Genomic DNA, 23,130 nt, shown 5'->3' with positions numbered 1-23,130 from the left:
GTCAGATGTCTCAACTCTGTCCTACATGCAGAGAGCTCAATTCTAGTTGCTTAATCAGCAGTCATATGAGCATTAATCACAATATTCCATATATGTTTAGATAACCAATGACAGAGGAGCTAGACAATATGGTAATTAACTAACCACCCCTAACCACCCCTAACCACTCCTTTCTATATGCTATCATAAAAACTATGTATGTACAATAAAGTATCAGTATTGATGGAATGTTATTGACACAATAATGTTGTGCAGTCTTTCTTCCTTGAGCGCTCAAAATACTCAGTCTTATTGGGAGCGGCCACAGCACACACAGGGATAAGTTTATCCAACCCAAAAATTTCTACATCAGAGGGGCCCGCTGCGGGCCCCCTCTGCTCATTGGGCCCCATACGGCAGTAAGGGCAATAATGCCCTGATGGCGGCCCTAGTTAGGTATCTTCCAACTTCCCACCTTACACCACCCTCTCCTATTACTTTTTCCCTTTAATTGTGCCCTTGTCCTTTAGGTTTCCGTAATGTATGTTATTGTAAATATCCTACTTGTAATAAATCCACTGAGTCCTTGTCATGGATTGTGTGATAAAAAAAACCCCTCAAACCCTGTACATGTGCAAAGTTCCCTCAAAGTTCCTCATCTCCACTGCATTAATAGGTGTCAATCTGTGATGCTTGGCAAATACAAATGTATGACTTTGGGATAGAAATGTACTCCACTTAGATGTTTGCCTGGATTCCCATTACTTTCATTAGAGAAATAAACCTCCCCCCACAATGAAAGGACTGCAGTTATTAACATTCCCTTCATCGCCGTCATTGTGGTTTCATCTATTTACAGGGTTTGTTACATGGCCACTACTCTCTTTCCTAGCCCTGTCGTTCACCCAAACAGTAGTTTCCCCCCATACATTAGGAATCGGCGTACTCAATAGAAATTGCACAACAAATTTTTTGGTCCATTTTCTCCCGTTACTCTTGTGAAAATAAAAAAATTGGGGCCAAAACAACATTTTTGTGGCGAAAATGTGATTTTTTATTTCCACGGCTCAGCGTTATAAAATTATGTGATGCTCCTGGGGCTTCAAAGTGCTCACTACACATCTAGATAAATTCCTTGAGGGGTCTAGTTTGCAAAATGGGTCCCTTATGGGGGGTTTCCACTATTTAGGCACCTCAGGGACTCTCCAAACGCAACATTGTGTCTCAGTTCCAGCCAATTTTACATTCAAAAAGTCAAATGGCACTCCTTCCCTTCAGAGCCCTGCCATGCACCCAAACAGTAGTTTTCCACCATATATGGGGCATTTGTGTACTCAGGAGAAATTGCACAAAAAATGTTATGGTGCATTTTCTCCTGTTACCTTTGTGAAAATGCAAAATGTGGGGCTAAAGTGACATTTTTATAAAACTTTATTTTTTTCCTTACACATTGCTTTAGCTCCAGTGATGCACCCGAAAGGTTAATAAACTTTGTGAATGTGGTTTTTTTAGCAGTTTGAAGGGTGCAGTTTTTAGAATGGTGTCACTTTTGAGTATTTTCTGTAATGTAGAATGTAGACCCCTCAAAGTGACTTAAAATGTGAGGTGGTCCCTAAAAAATAATTTTGAAAATTTTGTTGGAAACTGAGAAATTGCTGACTAACTTTTAATCCTTCTAACTTCCTAACAAAATATATATATATTTCAAAAATTGTGCTGATGTAAAGTAGACATGTCGGAAAATTTATTTATTAACTATTTTGTGTTACATAACTCTCTGGTTTTAGGGCGTAAAAATTTAAAATTTGCAACATTTTTGCCGATATTTTCAGAACTAAAAGTCATATCGAACAAATTTAAACACTATCATGAAGTATAATATGTCATAAAAAAAAAATCTCAGAATCACTGGCATATGTTGACTCATTCTAGAGTCATTACCTCATAAAGGGACACTGGTCAGAATTGGAAAAAATTGTCCTGGTCACGAAGGTGAAAACAGGATCTGGAGTGAAAGGATTAAAGCCTATTTCAACCTTCACAGCAACATTTGTGGAAAAAAATTACAACAGGTCTTGATTACAAAAAATTATTTTTTTTATACAGCCCATATGCAAACCTAAACATCTTGACAACAGACAATAAATCCTGCGTAATTCCGGTTAGTACAGACGTTATGTGGTAAGTTAGGTAGGATTCAATACATACACAGAGATGAAAATTATTAAGGGGGCGTAACTTGCAGCTAAATAATATCTTATCATGGGGACTAAAATGTTTATTTTCCTAAAAAAATTTGTTATCATTTTTCCTTTAGTCCCAGCAGGTACCATGGAAGTGCGATCCTCTGATTACTGAAATTAAAGACATGGCAAACTGCCTGCGAGTGTAACGCTGATATGCAGCCCATCATGCCCGGCCTGCGATCAGGACAGTGTTAGACCTAAAAGTGTAAATGATAGAAGGCGAAGATTCACTTCACGCTTTGTCATCATTTTGTTGTAATTATTTTATGATTCTGATCGTACAATTATTATATAGACAGAAAGAGGCATAGAGCGGCTCGGAGAAGGAGGCGGTGAAGGTGTGTAAGTGTCTGATGGGGTCACACACCTGATAGAAGGACAGACGCCCGGCCTCGTAATCCAGATAGATGCCCACAACCTGCACAGGAGAATCTGATACTAGCTTTTTATGAATATTGTTATGACTTGCAAAGAAATTTGTCACAGTAATTACAGTCCAGGATTTCTCATTAAAGCCAATATAAGATTCCTTCTCGCTCACTTTCCTCTCCAGACTTTCCCCGGCCACTCCAATATTCCATTTTTCTGCCTCACTCACGTCCACCTCCCAGTAATGTCTCCCGGAGGAGAAGCTGCGAGAACTTAGCACCTGCTGGGATCTGAACCTCTTGGGCCCATCAGGTCTGTTCTGTGACACAGCGGAATAAGAAGCAGATCTGAGATCCTCAGATATAATAATGTTATTATGGGCCGTGTCTATATCCAGTAATATGTCCGATTTATCCATCACTGAGAACTGTCTCTTTATCTTCATGTCAATCAGATCATCAGCAAAGTTCCCCAGTCCTCTGTGTAATATCAGCGAGACTAGGCCTTCATCCACACACGGAGGATGTCCTACATCACCGATGATATCACCACTCTCAGAACTCATGTCACCGGCGTTTACGTCTTGTAGAAAGGTCAGTGGATCAGTGATATTACATAATCCTTCAAGACGATTAATGTCCTTGGTCAGTTTGTTCACATGAAGCTCCACCTGTTCTACCAGGTCCGAGACTGAATGTAAGACCTGATCCTTCTGTCTGGAAATCTCTCCCTGGATTCTCTTTTCTAGATCATCCAGCTTCTTCCTGAGATCAGTAAACAGGAGAGCGACTCTGTCACCGAGTCCGGCTGATTTATAACCCTGTTGTGTACTGTAATCCTTCAGATTCTGGACTCTTTTTTCAGTTTCTTCTCTCTTGGAATTTAGTTTCTCCATAACAGGTCTCAGTTTTTCCTTTGCCTTCTCAGAGGCCACATCCAGTGGCTCAACTTCATGTCCCTTGTGGTCTCCGGCCACCCAGCAGGACACACAGATACAGGTGGCATCTATAGGACAATAATATTTCAGGATCTCATTGTGTGTGGAGCATTTTCGATCCATAAATGACACCGTAGGTTCAGTTAGATTATGATTCACTGACTTGTTATGGGCTGTGAGATGTTCCTCACACATGGAGGTCTCACAATGCAGACATGTTCTCACAGCCGGGACAGGATACTTTGTACAGTAAGTACAGAAGATCCTGGTCTCCTCCATACCAGGCTGAGTAGATGAGAAACGCTCCACTATGTTCCTCAGCTTTCGGTTCTTCTCCAGGGCCGGACGCTCCGGATATTCTGCTCTGCAGTCAGGACAGGAATACCCTCCAGCCGCCTCCTGTGCATCCAGCACACTCACAATACACGAGCGGCAGAAGTTGTGACCACCCCCGGGTTAGCCCCCCCTTATTGAGAATTTGGGTAAAAAATGATTCCATTCGTTAGATCTTTGTTAGATCCGGTTTGATCAACCAAAATTAACGTTAGATCTCCCCTACAAAATTAGATATTTACGATCTATTTCAGGGGGGGCTAACCCGTAGCTAACCCCCCCTACTTTGAAATTTGCCGTTTTTTGGATGGATTCTAATAGATATTCGTTAGATCCGGTTTGATCAGCAAAAATTAACGTTAGATCTCCTTTCCTTCCCGAGATATTGGGGGCGTCAGGTGGGGGGTTAGCTACGGGTTAGCCCCCCCTACTTTGAAATTTGCCGTTTTTTGGATGGATTCTAATAGATATTCGTTAGATCCGGTTTGATCAGCAAAAATTAACGTTAGATCTCCTTTCCTTCCCGAGATATTGGGGGTGTCAGGTGGGGGGTTAGCTACGGGTTAGCCCCCCCTACTTTGAAATTTGCCGTTTTTTGGATGGATTCTAATAGATATTCGTTAGATCCGGTTTGATCAGCAAAAATTAACGTTAGATCTCCTTTCCTTCCCGAGATATTGGGGGCGTCAGGTGGGGGGTTAGCTACGGGTTAGCCCCCCCTACTTTGAAATTTGCCGTTTTTTGGATGGATTCTAATAGATATTCGTTAGATCCGGTTTGATCAGCAAAAATTAACGTTAGATCTCCTTTCCTTCCCGAGATATTGGGGGTGTCAGGTGGGGGGTTAGCTACGGGTTAGCCCCCCCTACTTTGAAATTTGCCGTTTTTTGGATGGATTCTAATAGATATTCGTTAGATCCGGTTTGATCAGCAAAAATTAACGTTAGATCTCCTTTCCTTCCCGAGATATTGGGGGCGTCAGGTGGGGGGTTAGCTACGGGTTAGCCCCCCCTACTTTGAAATTTGCCGTTTTTTGGATGGATTCTAATAGATATTCGTTAGATCCGGTTTGATCAGCAAAAATTAACGTTAGATCTCCTTTCCTTCCCGAGATATTGGGGGTGTCAGGTGGGGGGTTAGCTACGGGTTAGCCCCCCATACTTTGAAATTTGCCATTTTTTGGATGGATTCTAATAGATATTCGTTAGATCCGGTTTGATCAGCAAAAATTAACGTTAGATCTCCTTTCCTTCCCGAGATATTGGGGATGTCAGGTGGGGGGTTAGCTACGGGTTACCCCCCCCTACTTTGAAAGTTGCCATTTTTTGGATGGATTCTAATAGATATTCGTTAGATCCGGTTTGATCAGCAAAAATTAACGTTAGATCTCCTTTCCTTCCCGAGATATTGGGGGCGTCAGGTGGGGGGTTAGCTACGGGTTAGCCCCCCCTACTTTGAAATTTGCCGTTTTTTGGATGGATTCTAATAGATATTCGTTAGATCCGGTTTGATCAGCAAAAATTAACGATAGATCTCCTTTTCTTCCCGAGATATTGGGGGCGTCAGGTGGGGGGTTAGCTACGGGTTAGCCCCCCCTACTTTGAAATTTGCCGTTTTTTGGATGGATTCTAATAGATATTCGTTAGATCCGGTTTGATCAGCAAAAATTAACGATAGATCTCCTTTCCTTCCCGAGATATTGGGGGCGTCAGGTGGGGGGTTAGCTACGGGTTAGCCCCCCCCTACTTTGAAATTTGCCATTTTCTGGATGGATTCTCATAGATATTCGTTAGATCTGGTTTGATCAGCAAAAAATAACATTAGATCTCCTTTCCTTCCCGAGATATTGGGGTTGTCAGGTGGGGGGTTAGCTTCGGATTAGCCCCCCTACTTTGAAATTTGCCGTTTTTTGGATGGATTCTAATAGATATTCGTAAGATCCGGTTTGATAAGCAAAAATTATTGTTAGATCTCCTTTCCTTCCCGAGATATTTACAATCTTTTTCTGGGGGAGGTGGCTAACCCGTAGCTGTCTGAATGCAAAATCCTACAGAGACAAGTAGCGGCTGGGAAAATTCATTGTGGCGGTCTGGACTAGAAATAGGAAAAGCAAATGACCCCAGTAACAGCAAACATCGCATGTGACCATTCGATATAAGGCCTCTTTCACATGATCTTAGATTTGTTGTGTAATACTCTGTTTTTCACGCATGTGTATTTCACGATGAAATGTACCCATTGAAACCGATGCGTTTATTCTCATGTGTTATTTTCACGCATACGCAAATGCGTGTAAAAAAAAATCCAGCATGTTCTATTTTGTAGCATATTACATGATTAGCCCATTAATACAAATCACTGGGCTGCGTGAAATACGACGGTAAATACGCAGTGAGAACGCTGTATTTTTAACGCGCGCAATACGCATATGATCGTGTGAAAGAGGCCTAAAGGTAACAATCACTAGTGCGGTCTGCAGAGCGCCTGTGGAGCTAGTTTCTGCCTATCTATGGTCACTGTAAGGGGGTAATATTGGTCTTTGCATGGTGTTTTATTTAGTCACAGTATGGCAGTATTATTTTATTACTACGTTGGTGTAACTCTCATCAGAGTGGGGGCAAGTAGGAAATCTTGGGTGAGTTCCCACACTTTTTTCCCAGAACTTGACCCCTGGTAGTACCTGATCTGTAATCCAATGTGAGCATGTGATGTATGGTGCTGAAGGGGTTCCCTGGGATTTCCCCAGACTGCAGAACGCTGGTGGGTTGACGTCACCCTGCCAGCGGGAAAGCTCAGGTAATCCTTACACTGCCACAACAGAGAAATGCCGGTGAGCAGTGCTCCCCTGCATATCGTCCTACCACTTCACTGCAGCGGCACGGGTACTCACGGCCTCCCTTGCTGTCGGCTACCTGTGGGTCTTGTACTGCAGGGCTTGTCTGTGGTTCCCTGGCGTTTCCCTGGCATAGGACACTGGAGGGGCGACGTCACCCCACCAGCAGGAGACACCAAGGAGCCCCTGCAATACCACATTCAGAGTTTAACCCCTTTCTGACCTTGTACGGGATAGTACGTCCAAGGTCAGAACCCCCGCTTTGATGCAGGCTCCGGCGGTGAGCCCGCATCAAAGCCGGGACATGTCAGCTGTTTTGAACAGCTGACATGTACCCGCAATAGCGGCGGGTGAAATCGTGATTCACCCGCCGCTATTAACTAGTTAAATGCCGCTATCAATTGCTGACAGCGGCATTTAACCGGCGCTTCCGGCCAGGTGGCCGGAAATGAGCGCATCGCTGACCCCCGTCACATGATCGGGGGTCAGCGATGCTTCTTTATAGTAACCATAGAGGTCCTTGAGACCTCTATGGTTACTGATCCCAGCTAGCTGTGAGCGCCACCCTGTGGTCGGCGCTCACAGCACACCTGCATTTCTGCTGCATAGCAGCGATCTAATGATCGCTGCTATGTAGCAGAGGCGATCGAGTTGTGTCAGCTTCTAGCCTCCTATGGAGGCTATTGAAGCATGGCAAAAGTAAAAAAAAAAGTTAAAAAAAATGTGAAAAAAGTAAAAAAAATATAAAAGTTTAAATCACCCCCCTTTCGCCCCATTCAAAATAAATCAATAAAAAAAAAAAATCAAACGTACACATATTTGGTATCGCCGCGTTCAGAATCGCCCGATCTATCAATAAAAGAAAGCATTAACCTGATTGCTAAACAGCGTAGCGAGAAAAAAATTCGAAACGCCAGAATTACGTTTTTGGGTCGCCATGACATTGCATTAAACTGCAATAATGTGCGATCAAAAGAACGTATCTGCACTGAAATGGTATCATTAAAAACGCCAGCTCGGCACACAAAAAATAAGCCCTCAGCCTACCCCAGATCATGAAAAATGGAGACGCTACGTGTATCGGAAAATGGCACTTTTTTTTTTTAGCAAAGTTTGGAATTTTTTTTCACCACTTAGATAAAAAATAACCTAGTCATGTTAGGTGTCTATGAACTCGTACTGACCTGGAGAATCAATGGCAGGTCAGTTTTAGCATTTAGTAAACCTACCAAAAAAGCCAAACAACAAACAAGTGTGGGATTGCACTTTTTTTGCAATTTCACTGCACTTGGAATTTTGTTCCCGTTTTTAGTACACGACATGGTAAAACCAATGATGTCGTTCAAAAGTACAACTTGTCCCGCAAAAAATAAGCCCTCACATGGCCATATTGACGGAAAAATAAAAAAAAGTTATGGCTCTGGGAAGGAGGGGAGCGAAAAACGAACACGGAAAATCCAAAAGTTAAGAAGGGGTTAATTCCGGCTCAGACAAAACAGGTGTCATATTTAAGCAGTGTGAACTTAGCCTAAGGCCTCTTTCACACTGGCGTTGTGCACTGCACGTCGCAATGCATCGTTAAGGGGAAAAAACACATCCTGCAAAGTTGTCTGCAGGATGCGTTTTTTCCCCATAGACTAACATTAGTGACGCATTGTGACGCATTGACACACGTCGCAACCGTCGTGCGACGGTTGCGTCATGTTGCGTCGCACCGTCGGCACCAAAAAACGTTTTTTGGTGTGTCGTGTGCAGCATTTCCGAACTCCGCCCCCTCCTCCCACAATGGGGCAGCGGATGCGTATAAAAACTGCATCCGCTGCCCCCGTTGTGCGGCGCTTCCACAGTATGCGTCGGTACGTCGTGCCGACGCAGCGCGACGGCCCCGTACCGATGCTAGTGTGAAAGTAGCTTAAAGGTACCTTCACACTCAGCAACTTTACAACGAGAACGACATCGATCCGTGACGTTGCAGCGTCCTGGTTAGCGATCTCGTTGTGTTTGACACGCAGCAGCGATCTGGATCCTGCTGTGATATCGCTGGTCGGAGCTAGAAGTCCAGAACTTTATTTGGTTGTCAGGTCGGCGTGTATCGTCGTGTTTGACATCAAAAGCAACGATGTCAGCAATGTTTTACATGGAGCTAACGACCTGTGAGAACGGTAAGTGAGTCACCGTTACGTCACAGGATCGCTCCTGCATCGTTGTGGAGCTGCTGTGTTTGACGTCTCTACAGCGACCTAAACAGCTACGCTGCAGCGATCGGCTCGTTGTCTATATCGCTGCAGCGTCGCTGAGTGTGACGGTACCTTAAGTCAGCAGATAAACTTTAATATGCCACTATGACATATCAAAAGTTACCTGAAAGTTAACAGGTGGGATAGCAGTGGAACAGAGGAACACAGCATGATGGAGCCGATCACATGCTTATCAGCTCCCTAAGCACTGCATGATGCCATTGAAAACCATATATGGAAAAACCAGGTGGGGCAATGGCTTGAAAACCAACTTAGCTCCTTTTACATTTGCATGTAGTTTTATCAACACAATGTATCAACTTTTGAGTGATTTTGATCCCACCCTCTGTTTGACCCTTTCTTTGGATGCTCATTTTCACTTCAGTCATAAGAGCAGGCAGAGAAACACATCCTCATACAAGTGTGTTCACTAACTAAATGTGAAGGTAGGTATTGATTTCCTATGTATGGCATATTTCTATGCAGGAAGGTCTGATCTACTGTTTGTAACTATCCTATCTTTATCTGTGCATGAGTGTGTGTATGGATCTGCTGATCAATGTATGCAGATATGGATGGCAGCAGGAGAATGGATGTAGAGAGCTGTGTGTTAGGAAATTAAATCCCACTTTAGGCTGCTTTCACACTAGCGTCGTACGACGCACGTCGCTATGCGTCATTCAGGATGCGTATTTTCCCCATAGACTAACATTAGCGACGCATTGCAACACATTGACACACGTCGCAACCGTCGTGCGACGGTTGCGTCGTGTTTTGGCGGACCGTCGGCACAAAAAAACATTACATGTAACTTTTTGTGTGTGTCGTGTCCCCCATTTCCGACCGCGGGTGCGTGGCCGGAACTCTGCCCCCTCCTCCCCGGAGCTCACAATGGGGCAGCGGATGCGTTGTAAAACTGCATCCGCTGCCCCCGTTGTGCTGCAATTTCACAGTATGCATCAGTACGTTGGGCGGACGCACTGCGACGGGCCGATGCTAGTGTGAAAGTAGCCTTAAGCACATAAGTGCACAATAGGAAAATGTGCCAAGTAGCTGCAAACCAGTCCTTTACTTCAAGCTTCTCCATTACGTTATTTGTGTTGGCCAATTTATTCATATATAGAATATTAGTCATTCACACAAGTGTTAAATGCTTCACTGAAATGCTAAGAACTGGCAGCAGAGCTGGGTCTAGTGACCACAGACCACATGGCCAGCCTAATCGTGCTATTAGATAGCTGGCATGCGCTCAGTTCCGGGCACTGCAGCACCCAGACGGCACCTCGGAGTGGAGCGCCACTGGTGTCATTATTCTGTGTGTCTGCAGGACAATACAGGCCTGCTGACAGCTGCATAGGGTAGCATTAGGTGGAAGATTCCCTTTAAGCACACCAACATATATAAATACAAAAGAAAAAGAATAGAATGTAAGTCCGCAAGGACAGGGTCCTCTCCCCTCTGTACCAGTCTGTCACTGTAAACTGGTTTACTGTAAGTGATATCTATAACCCTTTCTCATGTACAGCACCATGGAATTAATGGTGCTATATAAATAAATAATAATAATAAGAAGAAGCATGATGCCCATTAAAGAGGCATTCCCAGACTGATGGGTGTGCAGAGGCATGCAGTCTGAGGCAGCTAATTATCTTATCTGTCTCCTCCTCCAGCTTATGTGTTTAGATGGCCGACATCATCCACTATACTTGAGGAACTCCCCTGCTGGCACTGTTTACTTCCATGCAGGCTCATGTGCAGATTGCAAGTACACAAGAGTGTGCCAGATGTCAGCTATCCAACCACCTCCAGCTCATGGACCAGAGGAGATGCCAGAGAAATGATAGTCGGCGGCCTGAAACTGCATTGAAACTTATTAATTCTCTGAGGGGCAGACGACAGGCAGTGCTCTGACCATCAGGGAATGACGGCAAGAATAATGCTGCGAGCAGCATTTTCTCCCCACTACTTTCCCACCCAGTCTTACGATGACATGACGGGACGGTGAAGTAGTGGGGGAAAAAAAGGTAATGATAGTCCTATTTAAAGTGAATGGGACCGTCACGTCGCCTTTTTTTTTCCTGCCATGATGGCAGTCATTGATGGGGAAAAATTGTGAGCATGGACACAGCCTTAAAGAGTACCTGAACCTTTACTCTGTATTCTGTCATGCTGTGGCTGATGGCCACAGCATGACAGAAAACTGTGTGCAGCTGCAGCTGTGCTCCAGGCCTCCTGCAGCCCGCAGTGCTGCTGCAAATGCCACATCACCCCTCCTCCCACCGCCAGAGCCAGGAATCGCTTGACTGATCTGGCAAAATGATAAATGAGTCTAGGTCCTCGCGCTGGGGGCAGGCCAGGAGTGGCTGCGATGTGGCCGCTTCCTGGAATGAAGGCCACGCCCCCTGCAACATCACATGATGCAGCAGACTGCCGCGTCATGCGACGTCGGCTCTTGGCCCGTTCAATGGCTGTGGGTGGGCGGGCCTCAGCGGCGGTGTAATGCCTAATGACCTGGTTCATCACCAGCTCATTGAAGGTTTCCACTCACCAGATTCGGCGGGTTAGGGGGGCCCCCGACCAGTGCAGCGGCGTTGGGGACAGATGTCCCACAGCACTAAAGCACATACCTTACTGTCATGCTGTGGCCAGCAGCCAAAGCATGACAGAATTAAAAAAAATGAAAAATTAAAAGAAGGTTCCGGTACCCTTTTAACAAAATCCATTTTTTGATGACAGTTCAACTTTACAATGACATTCCAACCAAAACACTGAGATGTCCCTGGTGTATTGGCGATTAAGTAGGATCACTTTCCATGTTACATGCAATAATAATGTTTTTTGAAACTAGACATATACCTTTTAATATCTTAATAGTGACAAGAAAAAAAAACATACTAGCTTATCCATTTAATTGTTTTCCTATTTTTGTTTTTAGATGCCACGAAAACCCTCTATTGATAGTCAGACATTAAAAAAAACATTAAAATCTTATCCTGGCATTTTCAATGCTAATGGAAAGTTAAAGTCAGCCTCTGATCCTATCTGGAGGGAAGTATGTTCTCACCCCTCCTTGCAGAAATATAGCTCCTTGATGGAGGAATCAGAAACTTCCCAGGCTATATTTAAACCCAAACAGATACATGACTATGTATTTCAAAATAGGTATGATTTGCAGACATTCTTACGTATGGAACATAACATCTTGCCTCAATCAAAAGATACAGAACCTAAGGAGTTGTGGCCTGACACAAGCACATCTGATGAAAACTCTTCAGACGAACACTCTTCAGAGGGTGGCTTTGTGCGCACACAGGGACAAGAACCAACACTTCTATGGCATGTATTAATCCCTTATGACCAATACTTAGAGATCAAGCCCAAAACAGTGTTCTATAATGAGGGTGACAGCAAAAAGAGGCGCAGGGTGCTCAAAAAACACGCATGGACTTCTATTATAACAGAGGTTCTTTATAAACAGCATGGACTCCCATGTGCCTTCTCCTTTAGGAGGAACAAAGTTCGTATGGGTGAAGACAAAGCAAGAAAGTTCTTAACTGCAGATGGGCATTGCACAGAGTGCAAAGCAGCAGTGCATATTTCTGCAGAAGAGGAACCTGATCTGGGAAACCCTTTAATTCTTCATGTTCGAGCCCCTGACACAAGACCCATACCACATTCCAAAAAAAATCAGTTGAGAGGTGAGAAGAGAAGGAAACTTGGAGAAGAAATGTTAAAAACTTTACCCTCCAATTGGAGACGAGAAACAATTGATTCCGAAATAGCATTTGGAGAAAAGGAACCACCAACCATACCATCACTAAGAATTTGTCAAGATGCTAGGCAAGAAGCTATGGATAGGATGTTTGGTACACCAAAGTTGAAAGATCCAGTTTTATCACTGTCTCAGATGAAGAGTACTCATAAGTATGCAGGAGATATTCATACTATCTCATATGATGGTTTTTTTTGTTCATTATTGGTCAAAGGAACAAATATATATTTTTAAGAAGTATTGTTCAAAGCATTGCTTCCCTCGCATTCAAGTAGATGCCACAGGGAGTTTGGTATGCAAAATAAAACGAGAAAAAAAATTGTCTGCTCATATTTTTTTATATGAGATTGTTATTAACTTTGAGAATACACAAATGAGTGTATCTCAAATGTTGAGTGAAACTCAAGATACTCCAACTATAACTTTTTGGCTGGAAAAATGGATAAAGGATGTACAGAAATTGCCTAAAGAATGTGTCTGTGACTTTTCTCATGCATTACTTGGTGCATTGTCACGAGCTCTAAATGACTGTAGCCTTAACACATACTTGAGGACTTGCTTGTTCCTCTTACTTGGCAATAGAAGTGAAAAACCGAAATGCTATATACGAGGAGATGTTGCCCACCTGATTAAAACTGTATGTCGGTGGAAGTGCTTTCCAAAAAATGCAAAACTTGTGAGGAAGTTCTATATACGATGTGTTGGACTTCTGGTCAAGTGTGAATCATTTGACATTCTTAAACAACTTGTTCTCAGTACCTTTATTCTTTGTGTATCTGAGACAACAGGTAATGTCAGTGATCGTGAAACATCAAAATATAAAACATCAAAGGCATACCTTTGCCATTGCATCGAGACTGGGAACTTGAGAATTATTGATGAGTATATGGAGAATTGTCAGGAGACTGAAATACTCAGTGATGAAAATGAAAAGAACTATAGTGAGCCACTGTCAGGTTGGCTAAATGACATTGTGCAAGAAGCAGAAACTGCAAGTCTAGAACAGGGGGAACAGCCAAACCCTTACTTCTGTCCAGATTTTTCTCATAAACTAGTTCAGCTTCTGAAGTATTTTCCTATTTGGACATCTGTGATGCAACCAGTTTTTAAATCACCAAATAAAACAGCCTCTTCTGCATCAGTTGAGGGAGATTTTGGCCTTTTGAAGAACTCCATTCTTCAGCATATTCAAACTCCAATGCGAGTTGACAAATTTGTTGCATTACATTTAAGTGCTCTGTGTGGGCGCTCAAAAATAGCAGCTGCTGTACATGTCACAGAAAGTAACAGTTTAGTAACATTGCAAAAGGAAGAGGTCATCGATGAATCTGCCATAGACAAACATAGGCAGCAGGAAAAAAGTAATGAAAAAGAAGTGGTTAGTGAAAACATAAAGAAACTGACAGACACTCTCCTGCCTCTTCAACAATCTACGAAAGAAACAAGTGTTTTAGAAAGTAGGAACACAGAACAGAGTGTGGTAGAGCTTAGGGAAGAAGAATGTTGGCGGGGTAAAACCAACTCTCAATTGAAAATTGTACATGCTCCCATAGCACAAAATGAAGGTGATAAATCATTGAAGTCCAAGGATTTACTTTCCCCACTGAATATACCTTTCAAGAAGAGACCAACATATTTAACGCCGTATCCAAATATATGTCAAATAATTGATGATCCTTGTACACGAAAAGTTTTAGGTATCCTGCGCAATGGGAATCTCTTGAACACCATTAATATAAATAATAACGTGTATAAGGTCAATAATACATGTCCATTTGACTCTCTGCTGCATAGTTTGTCAACCATGTTTGTTGATTATGACTCATACAGAAACTTCATAATTAACTCTAAAAACCCATTTTTGGGTGTTGTTAAGTATTTTGTGGAATTTGGAGCAAATCAAAACATGTACAGAAAGAGAGCTCAGTTGATACTGGAAAATTACACAAGCCACACACTTGTAGGTGGAATTACGAGTTTGGATGCAGAAGATTACATTGGCCATACAGTAGAAGTGTTTTTAAAAGACATCCCCAGTTCAACAGAAATATCTACATGTCAAAATGTCACATGTAAAAACAACAAAGAACGATGCAATATCTTTTGGCCAATCAACACTAATGATGTAAAACATGGTTTTGAGCATGCTATGCAAATTTCATCTAAGGTCATTAATAAACCATGTACACCCAACTGCAGCCAACGTACTACGATTATCTACAAACCAGGACCACATCTTATAATAGAGCCACGTGTTGGTTTACCGATAAAGCAACGGATCTCTGAATTCCCCACTCAAGTGATCATATCAGATATACGTTATACATTAGGAGCCATTATAATGCATGTTCAAGGAAACCATTACATTTCTTATTGTAGAAGAAAGGACAGTTGTTGGGAAGTTTACGACGACATGAGCTACTCTGTAAAAAACGTAGACCCAAATAAATTATGTGGAAATGCAGAAGTTGTAATATATGTTAAAATGTAGCTTTTCCTGTTTACAGGTATAACAAATGAGTAAAGACAGTCGCTCTTTAAAGAGTAGCTAAACTTTTAAGCAAGTTTACCTCTATTGTCTCCTCGGGCCTTGTTGTTATGACTTTACTTAGTCCTGCAGCAGTACAGCGCAACTGGCCGCTGCATTGCACTGTCTCCCCAATGTCCACCAGATATTTCATCTTGCTGGTGACTACATATGTAGTCAGTCACCCAAGATTGCACCAGAAGTGATCAGAGCCTTCCTTTCCTTATTGCTAATCAGATTTCAGAGGAAAGGAAGCCTCCGATTGGGGCTGATGCTATCTTGGGTGACTACACATGTAGACACTTGCCAGAGAAAATATTGGGTGGATGTCAGGTAGACAGAGTGGGTGTAAATGGCAAGAACCATGGCTGATACCACAGTGTAGGAACACAAAACTGGCAGGACTAAAGGTACCTTCACACATAACTATTTTGTTAACGATATCGTTGCAACGTCACGCTTTTTGGTGACGTAGCAACGATCCCGCTAACGATCTCGTTATGTGTCACAGCGACCAACGATCAGGCCCCTGCTGGGAGATCGTTGGTCGTAGGGAATAATCAGGACCTTTATTTCATCGCTGATCACCCGCTGTCATCGCTTGATCGGCATGTGTGACGCCGATCCAGCGATGTGTTCACTTGTAACCAGGGTAAACATCGGGTTACTAAGTGCAGGGCCACGCTTAGTAACCGGATATTTACCCTGGTTACCTTTGTAAAAGTAAAAAAAAAAAAAAAACACTACATACACACATCCCGATGTCTGTCACGTCCTCCGCCATCAGCTTCCCTGCAATGACTGTCAGCGCCGGCCGTAAAGCAGAGCACAGCGGTGACGTCACCGCTGTGCTCTGCTTTATGGCGTGCAGTGCAGAAAAGCTCTCGGCAGCAGCGCGTGAATGCCGGGGGACGTGACAGACTCAGAATGTGAGTATATAGTGTTTCTTTTTTTACTTTTACAATGGTAACCAGGGTAAATATCGGGTTAATAAGTGCGGCCCTGCGCTTAGTAGCCCGATGTTTACCCTGGTTACCTGGGGACTTTGGCATCGTTGAAGAAGGTTCAACAATGCCGAAGTCTTTCCCCTGATCGTTGGTCGCTGGAGAGAGCTGTCTGTGTGACAGCTCCCCAGCGACCACACAACGACTTACCAACGATCACGATCGCTGGTTGTGATCGTTGGTAAGTCGTTTAGTGTAACGGTACCTTAAGGTAAGTTATAATGAGGGTGGGGAAGCCAATTGAGTTAAACTGGTTTGAAAGTTAAGCTATTCTTTAAAACACTTCTTGTAAAGCTAAGGCTGGGGGTCAGGGGGGTTTCATTCAGCTCCTCTGTCAAAAAGAAGAGGCTGAATACAACAAAACAAAGACTTTTGCTTGAATCAGCTCCTCACAGGCTGAGCACAGCTACAGCATCTACTAGGAGCTAAAGCCAGCCTCGGAGCGTTCTGACCGCCACGCACTTCTTTCTATCCAAAGACTGTTTTCCATTCCTAAGTAGGGTTTTTGTATGAGTGGATAAAAACTATAAGGGAAATGGAGATAAATTTATTCAAATATGTTTAATATCATAGAATACCAATAATAATTTACAATAAATATTCACGAAAGATGTAGGCTGTATCTAAAGAATAGAAGTACTGAAAATTCCCATGAGTGCCAAATAACTCAAACAAAGGAAAGAAGAAGAAAAACAGTAACACCCCGGTGTTGGGGTCTTATGGTGTTCTTCTTTCTTTTGTTTGAGTTACTTTGCACTCATGGGAATTTTCAGTCCTTCTATTCTTTAGATACAGCCTACATCTTTCGTGAATATTTATTGTAAATTATTATTGGTATGCTATGATATTAAACATTTGAATACATTTATATCTAGTCACATTAGTAATTTTCTCTGTTTTTTGTATAAGTCAAACACCGATAACTCAGGAACTCCGTCTAGATGTTAAAATATATGTGTTCTATTTATATTACAGGGATTTGCAGTCCTAAACTTTCAGGTTTCCATTGTTAAATATCTATTTCTGTAAGGTATTACTTTTACTTGTGTTTTTCACTGTACTAATAAGTAAGATTTATTTTTCTGATAATTAAATTGATTAAAAATGAGACCACATGAGTTTTTGTTTAGTCTATGTACAGGCATTTTTAACCCCTTGATGACCGGCCATTGACTTTTGCCGACGAGGCTAGTCGGGCCTTATTCCTCCGACATAGAGTTTTCATGTCGGGCGCGGGAATGGCAGCCCCAGCTAGCCCCGTCGGCAATCGCAGGATCCCAGCTGTCCTACTGTCAGCTGGGATCACAACCCCCCAAAATTAAATATTTTAATATTTATTCTACACGGTAAACGCCACAAAAAAATAAAAAAAGCCATAATTTCTATTTTTTTTCTCTGTTTGAGTCAAAAAGTCATAAAACGCGATAAACAAATCGGATATACCCCAAAATGGTCCGAATAAAAACTACAGCTCTTCCAGCAAAAAATGAGGCATCCAACAGCTCTGTAGTCAGACTAATAAAAGCGCTACGGGGCTGCGCATGCGGCGAGGCAAAATCCTCTCTTATTATTTAAAAAAAACGGTTTTACTTTTTAAAAGTAGTAAAAAAAAATAAAATTACATAAATTTGGTATTGGTGTGTCCGACCTGACCCGGAGAATAAAGTAATTCTGTTATTTTTAACGCACGGGAAATTAACTAAAAATAAAACTCAAAAAACATTAGCGTAATTATTTTTTTTTTAATTTTCCCTCTCCTAAAAAATAAATAAAAGTTATACAAAACATTATATGCACCCCAAAGTGGTGTCAAGGAAAAATACAACTTGCTACGCAAAAAACAAGCCCCCCTACTTTGAAATTTGCATTTTTTCTTCTAAATTCTGATAGATATTCATTAGATCCGGTTTGATCAGCAAAAATTAACGTTAGATCTCCTGCCGTTCCTGAGATATTGGGGGTGTCAGGTGGGGGGTTAGCTACGGGTTACCCCCCTACTTTTTACCCCCCGACATTTGCTGGTTTTTTTAATGGATTCTGATAGATATTCGTTAGATCTGTTTGAGCAGCGGCGACTTCGGCAGGGGCCAGTTGTGGGCAGCATCAGGATGTGTCGCGGTGGGGAAGGGGAGCAGTGTGCTGCGATAATTGTGGAGAGGCGGGCCTGTAGGCATCACGGGGGGCGACAATGACTCACTGACCGAACTTTCAGATTGTACCACTCACTCACCAAATCCTCACTTCACTCTCTCTCTGTTGGTCTTCCCCGAATGCTCTGTCCTTGGACCCCTCCTCTTCTCCATCTACACCTCAGACCGCTGCTCAAACGGATCTAATGAATATCTATTAGAATCCATCCAAAAAACGGCAAATTTCAAAGTAGGGGGGGGGGGGGCTAACCCGTAGCTAACTCCCCACCTCACACCCCCAATATCTCGGGAAGGAAAGGAGATCTAACGTTAATTTTTGCTGATCAAACTGGATCTAACGAATATCTATTACAATCCATCCTAAAAACAGCAAATTTCAAAGTAGGGGGGGCTAACCCGTAGCTAACCCCCCCACCTGACACCCCCAATATCTCGGGAAGGAAAGGAGATCTAACGTTAATTTTTGCTGATCAAACCGGATCTAACGAATATCTATTAGAATCCATCCAAAAAACGGCAAATTTCAAAGTGGGGGGGGGGGGGGGTAACCCGTAGCTAACCCCCCACCTGACACCCCCAATATCTCGGGAAGGAAAGGAGATCTAACGTTAATTTTTGCTGATCAAACCGGATCTAACGAATATCTATTAGAATCCATCCAAAAAACAGCAAATTTCAAAGTGGGGGGGGGGGCTAACCAGTAGCTAACCCCCCACCTGACACCCCCAATATCTCGGGAAGGAAAGGAGGTCTAACATTAATTTTTGCTGATCAAACCGGATCTAACGAATATCTATGAGAATCCATCAAAAAAACGGCAAATTTAAAAGTAGGGGGGGCCTAACCCGTAGCTAACCCCCCCACCTGACACCCCCAATATCTCGGGAAGGAAAGGAGATCTAACGTTAATTTTTGCTGATCAAACCGGATCTAACGAATATCTATTAGAATCCATCCAAAAAACGGCAAATTTCAAAGTAGGGGGGGCTAACCCGTAGCTAACCCCCCACCTGACGCCCCCAATATCTCGGGAAGGAAAGGCGATCTAACGTTAATTTTTGCTGATCAAACCGGATCTAACGAATATCTATTAGAATCCATCCAAAAAATGGCAAATTTCAAAGTAGGGGGGGGTAACCCGTAGCTAAACCCCCACCTGACACCCCCAATATCTCGGGAAGGAAAGGAGATCTAACGTTAATTTTTGCTGATCAAACCGGATCTAACGAATATCTATTAGAATCCATCCAAAAAACGGCAAATTTCAAAGTAGGGGGGGCTAACCCGTAGCTAACCCCCCACCTGACGCCCCCAATATCTCGGGAAGGAAAGGAGATCTAACGTTAATTTTTGCTGATCAAACCGGATCTAACGAATATCTATGAGAATCCATCCAAAAAATGGCAAATTTCAAAGTAGGGGGGGCTAACCCGTAGCTAACCACCCACCTGACACCCCAATATCTCGGGAAGGAAAGGAGATCTAAAGTTAATTTTTGCTGATCAAACCGGATCTAACGAATATCTATGAGAATCCATCCCAAAAATGGCAAATTTCAAAGTAGGGGGGCTAACCCGTAGCTAACCCCCCACCTGACACCCCCAATATCTCGGGAAGGAAAGGAGATCTAACGTTAATTTTTGCTGATCAAACCGGATCTAACGAATATCTATTAGAATCCATCCAAAAAACGGCAACTTTCAAAGTAGGGGGGGGCTAACCCGTAGCTAACCCCCCACCTGACGCCCCCAATATCTCGGGAAGGAAAGGAGATCTAACGTTAATTTTTGCTGATCAAACCGGATCTAACGAATATCTATTAGAATCCATCCAAAAAACAGCAACTTTCAAAGTAGGGGGGGCTAACCCGTAGCTAACCCCCCACCTGACGCCCCCAATATCTCGGGAAGGAAAGGAGATCTATCGTTAATTTTTGCTGATCAAACCGGATCTAACGAATATCTATGAGAATCCATCCAAAAAACGGCAAATTTCAAAGTAGGGGGGGCTAACCCGTAGCTAACCCCCCACCTGACACCCCCAATATCTCGGGAAGGAAAGGAGATCTAACGTTAATTTTTGCTGATCAAACCGGATCTAACGAATATCTATGAGAATCCATCCCAAAAATGGCAAATTTCAAAGTAGGGGGGGCTAACCCGTAGCTAACCCCCCACCTGACACCCCCAATATCTCGGGAAGGAAAGGAGATCTAACGTTAATTTTTGCTGATCAAACCGGATCTAACGAATATCTATTAGAATCCATCCAAAAAACGGCAACTTTCAAAGTAGGGGGGGGCTAACCCGTAGCTAACCCCCCACCTGACGCCCCCAATATCTCGGGAAGGAAAGGAGATCTAACGTTAATTTTTGCTGATCAAACCGGATCTAACGAATATCTATTAGAATCCATCCAAAAAACAGCAACTTTCAAAGTAGGGGGGGCTAACCCGTAGCTAACCCCCCACCTGACGCCCCCAATATCTCGGGAAGGAAAGGAGATCTATCGTTAATTTTTGCTGATCAAACCGGATCTAACGAATATCTATTAGAATCCATCCAAAAAACGGCAAATTTCAAAGTAGGGGGGGCTAACCCGTAGCTAACCCCCCACCTGACGCCCCCAATATCTCGGGAAGGAAAGGAGATCTAACGTTAATTTTTGCTGATCAAACCGGATCTAACGAATATCTATTAGAATCCATCCAAAAAATGGCAAATTTCAAAGTAGGGGGGGGTAACCCGTAGCTAACCCCCCACCTGACATCCCCAATATCTCGGGAAGGAAAGGAGATCTAACGTTAATTTTTGCTGATCAAACCGGATCTAACGAATATCTATTAGAATCCATCCAAAAAACGGCAAATTTCAAAGTAGGGGGGGCTAACCCGTAGCTAACCCCCCACCTGACACCCCCAATATCTCGGGAAGGAAAGGAGATCTAACGTTAATTTTTGCTGATCAAACCGGATCTAACGAATATCTATTAGAATCCATCCAAAAAACGGCAAATTTCAAAGTAGGGGGGGCTAACCCGTAGCTAACCCCCCACCTGACACCCCCAATATCTCGGGAAGGAAAGGAGATCTAACGTTAATTTTTGCTGATCAAACCGGATCTAACGAATATCTATTAGAATCCATCCAAAAAACGGCAAATTTCAAAGTAGGGGGGGTTAGCTACGGGTTAGCCCCCCCTGAAATAGATCGTAAATATCTAATTTTGTAGGGGAGATCTAACGTTAATTTTGGTTGATCAAACCGGATCTAACAAAGATCTAACGAATGGAATCATTTTTTACCCAAATTCTCAATAAGGGGGGGCTAACCCGGGGGTGGTGAAGTTGTGTCCACATCTCAGGGATACGGGATCTGTATAGAGGCTCAGGCAGATGGAGCAGTTCAGCTCGTCCCTCAGGTCAGCAGACGCCATTGTAGTGGGAAAGAACAGAAACCAAAAGATAAAAGTTATTTCATACAGGAAGGAGAAAGGGCAGAGATTCTGAAGTCAGATTAACCCCTACACTTCTGGAAGTGACAGTCACACTATACAGGGAACCTCACAATGCAGAGCTGCTGCATGAAGTAAAGCTAATAAGGCATCCTAGTAAAGTATGAGAATATTACAAGTCACCGAGCAGGTCTATGGTCGGTGTGGAGGGGCTCGGCCTTCAGCCTTGAACTTTTGTATTATCATGTAGCCTATTGGTGACCTATAATAGTCTTCTCATTTATATTGGGGGGGGGGGGGAAGGTGTCATCGCTAGCTGGGTTAATAACATCACACACACATTGCACCAGAAGGACAAAGTGGAAGCTTATAACATTTCCTACTTCCTATTGAGAAACAGTCAAATTGCAAAGTTCCAGTATTGCAGTAATTTATCAAAACTTTTGGGGGGCACCATGTCCTGATGGAGGTCGAGACTAAGTTGTACCCATTACTGAGCACCAGGGTCGGGACAAGAAATAGGCAGGGTAGGCACCCGCCTAAGGAACGACCTCCTGCCTACCCAGGGGGGGCGCACGTTGAAAAAAAAAATTGCTGAAAGCCTGCGGCCGCCCTATGCCTTCCTCCGGCCGCAGACATTCAGCACAGTGACTGCCGGGGTCACTCAGTCGCTCCCTCTCAGACACTAATATAATTGATGTCAGTGCTGCCCGGGACAGGAGCAGAGGAGCTGTAATCGTCCCTGCATCCGCTGGGATCTCCAGGAAGACACAGGCCATTTTCAGCCTGCACCTTGTTGGAAAAGGCACATCCAAGTAACGCTGGATGGCGTGATCGAGTCATGTCATTACGCCATCCAGCGCCCACTGCTGCACTGCATAGAAAAGGAGACTGTGGACGGGAGCCTGAATTAGGTGAGTACAAGCTTTTTTTTTTTTTTAATTCTTATATTACTGTGTAGTGGGGAACAAAATGAGGGGCTGTGCAAGGGGGGAATAAATTGAGAGGCTGTGCTCATAGCGAATAAAATTAGGGGCTGTGCAAGGGAGCATAAAATTAGGGGCTGTGCTTTCAGGCCATGAAATGAGGGGCTATGCGGGGAGACAGCAAAGTATATGAAGAGCTGTGGTGACCCTACTGTATATGGGACTGTGGAGGTCATTATACCAGGGGCTGTGCTGACCATACTGGATAAGGGGCTGTGGTGAATATCACACTGTTTGGGGTGTTGTTTGTGGGCCATAATACTATATGGGATGCAGTGGGGGTCATCACAGTATACATGGGGGCT

General features: G+C 43.4%; 2 protein-coding genes across 2 annotated transcripts in view; both read right to left on the bottom strand.

The window, feature by feature from the left end:
* CCDC78 (coiled-coil domain containing 78) overlaps positions 1–23,130 on the bottom strand; it is a 139,509-nt gene that overhangs the window by 81,298 nt on the left and 35,081 nt on the right. The gene's annotated exons all lie outside the window — the stretch shown is intronic.
* LOC143786160 (E3 ubiquitin-protein ligase TRIM11-like) lies at positions 625–21,821 on the bottom strand. Its single transcript, XM_077275449.1, has 2 exons — positions 21,718–21,821; positions 625–3,988 (listed from the first exon to the last, which is right to left on the bottom strand). Exons 1-2 carry the CDS (start codon positions 21,819–21,821, stop codon positions 2,485–2,487), a joined length of 1,608 nt encoding a protein of 535 aa, XP_077131564.1. The 3' UTR covers positions 625–2,484.

This window comes from Ranitomeya variabilis, chromosome 7 (genome assembly GCF_051348905.1).
Source record: "Ranitomeya variabilis isolate aRanVar5 chromosome 7, aRanVar5.hap1, whole genome shotgun sequence".
Classification (NCBI taxonomy): domain Eukaryota; kingdom Metazoa; phylum Chordata; class Amphibia; order Anura; family Dendrobatidae; genus Ranitomeya; species Ranitomeya variabilis.
The sequence above is the reverse complement of the archived record's forward strand: the minus strand, read 5'-3'. Positions and strand labels throughout refer to the sequence as shown.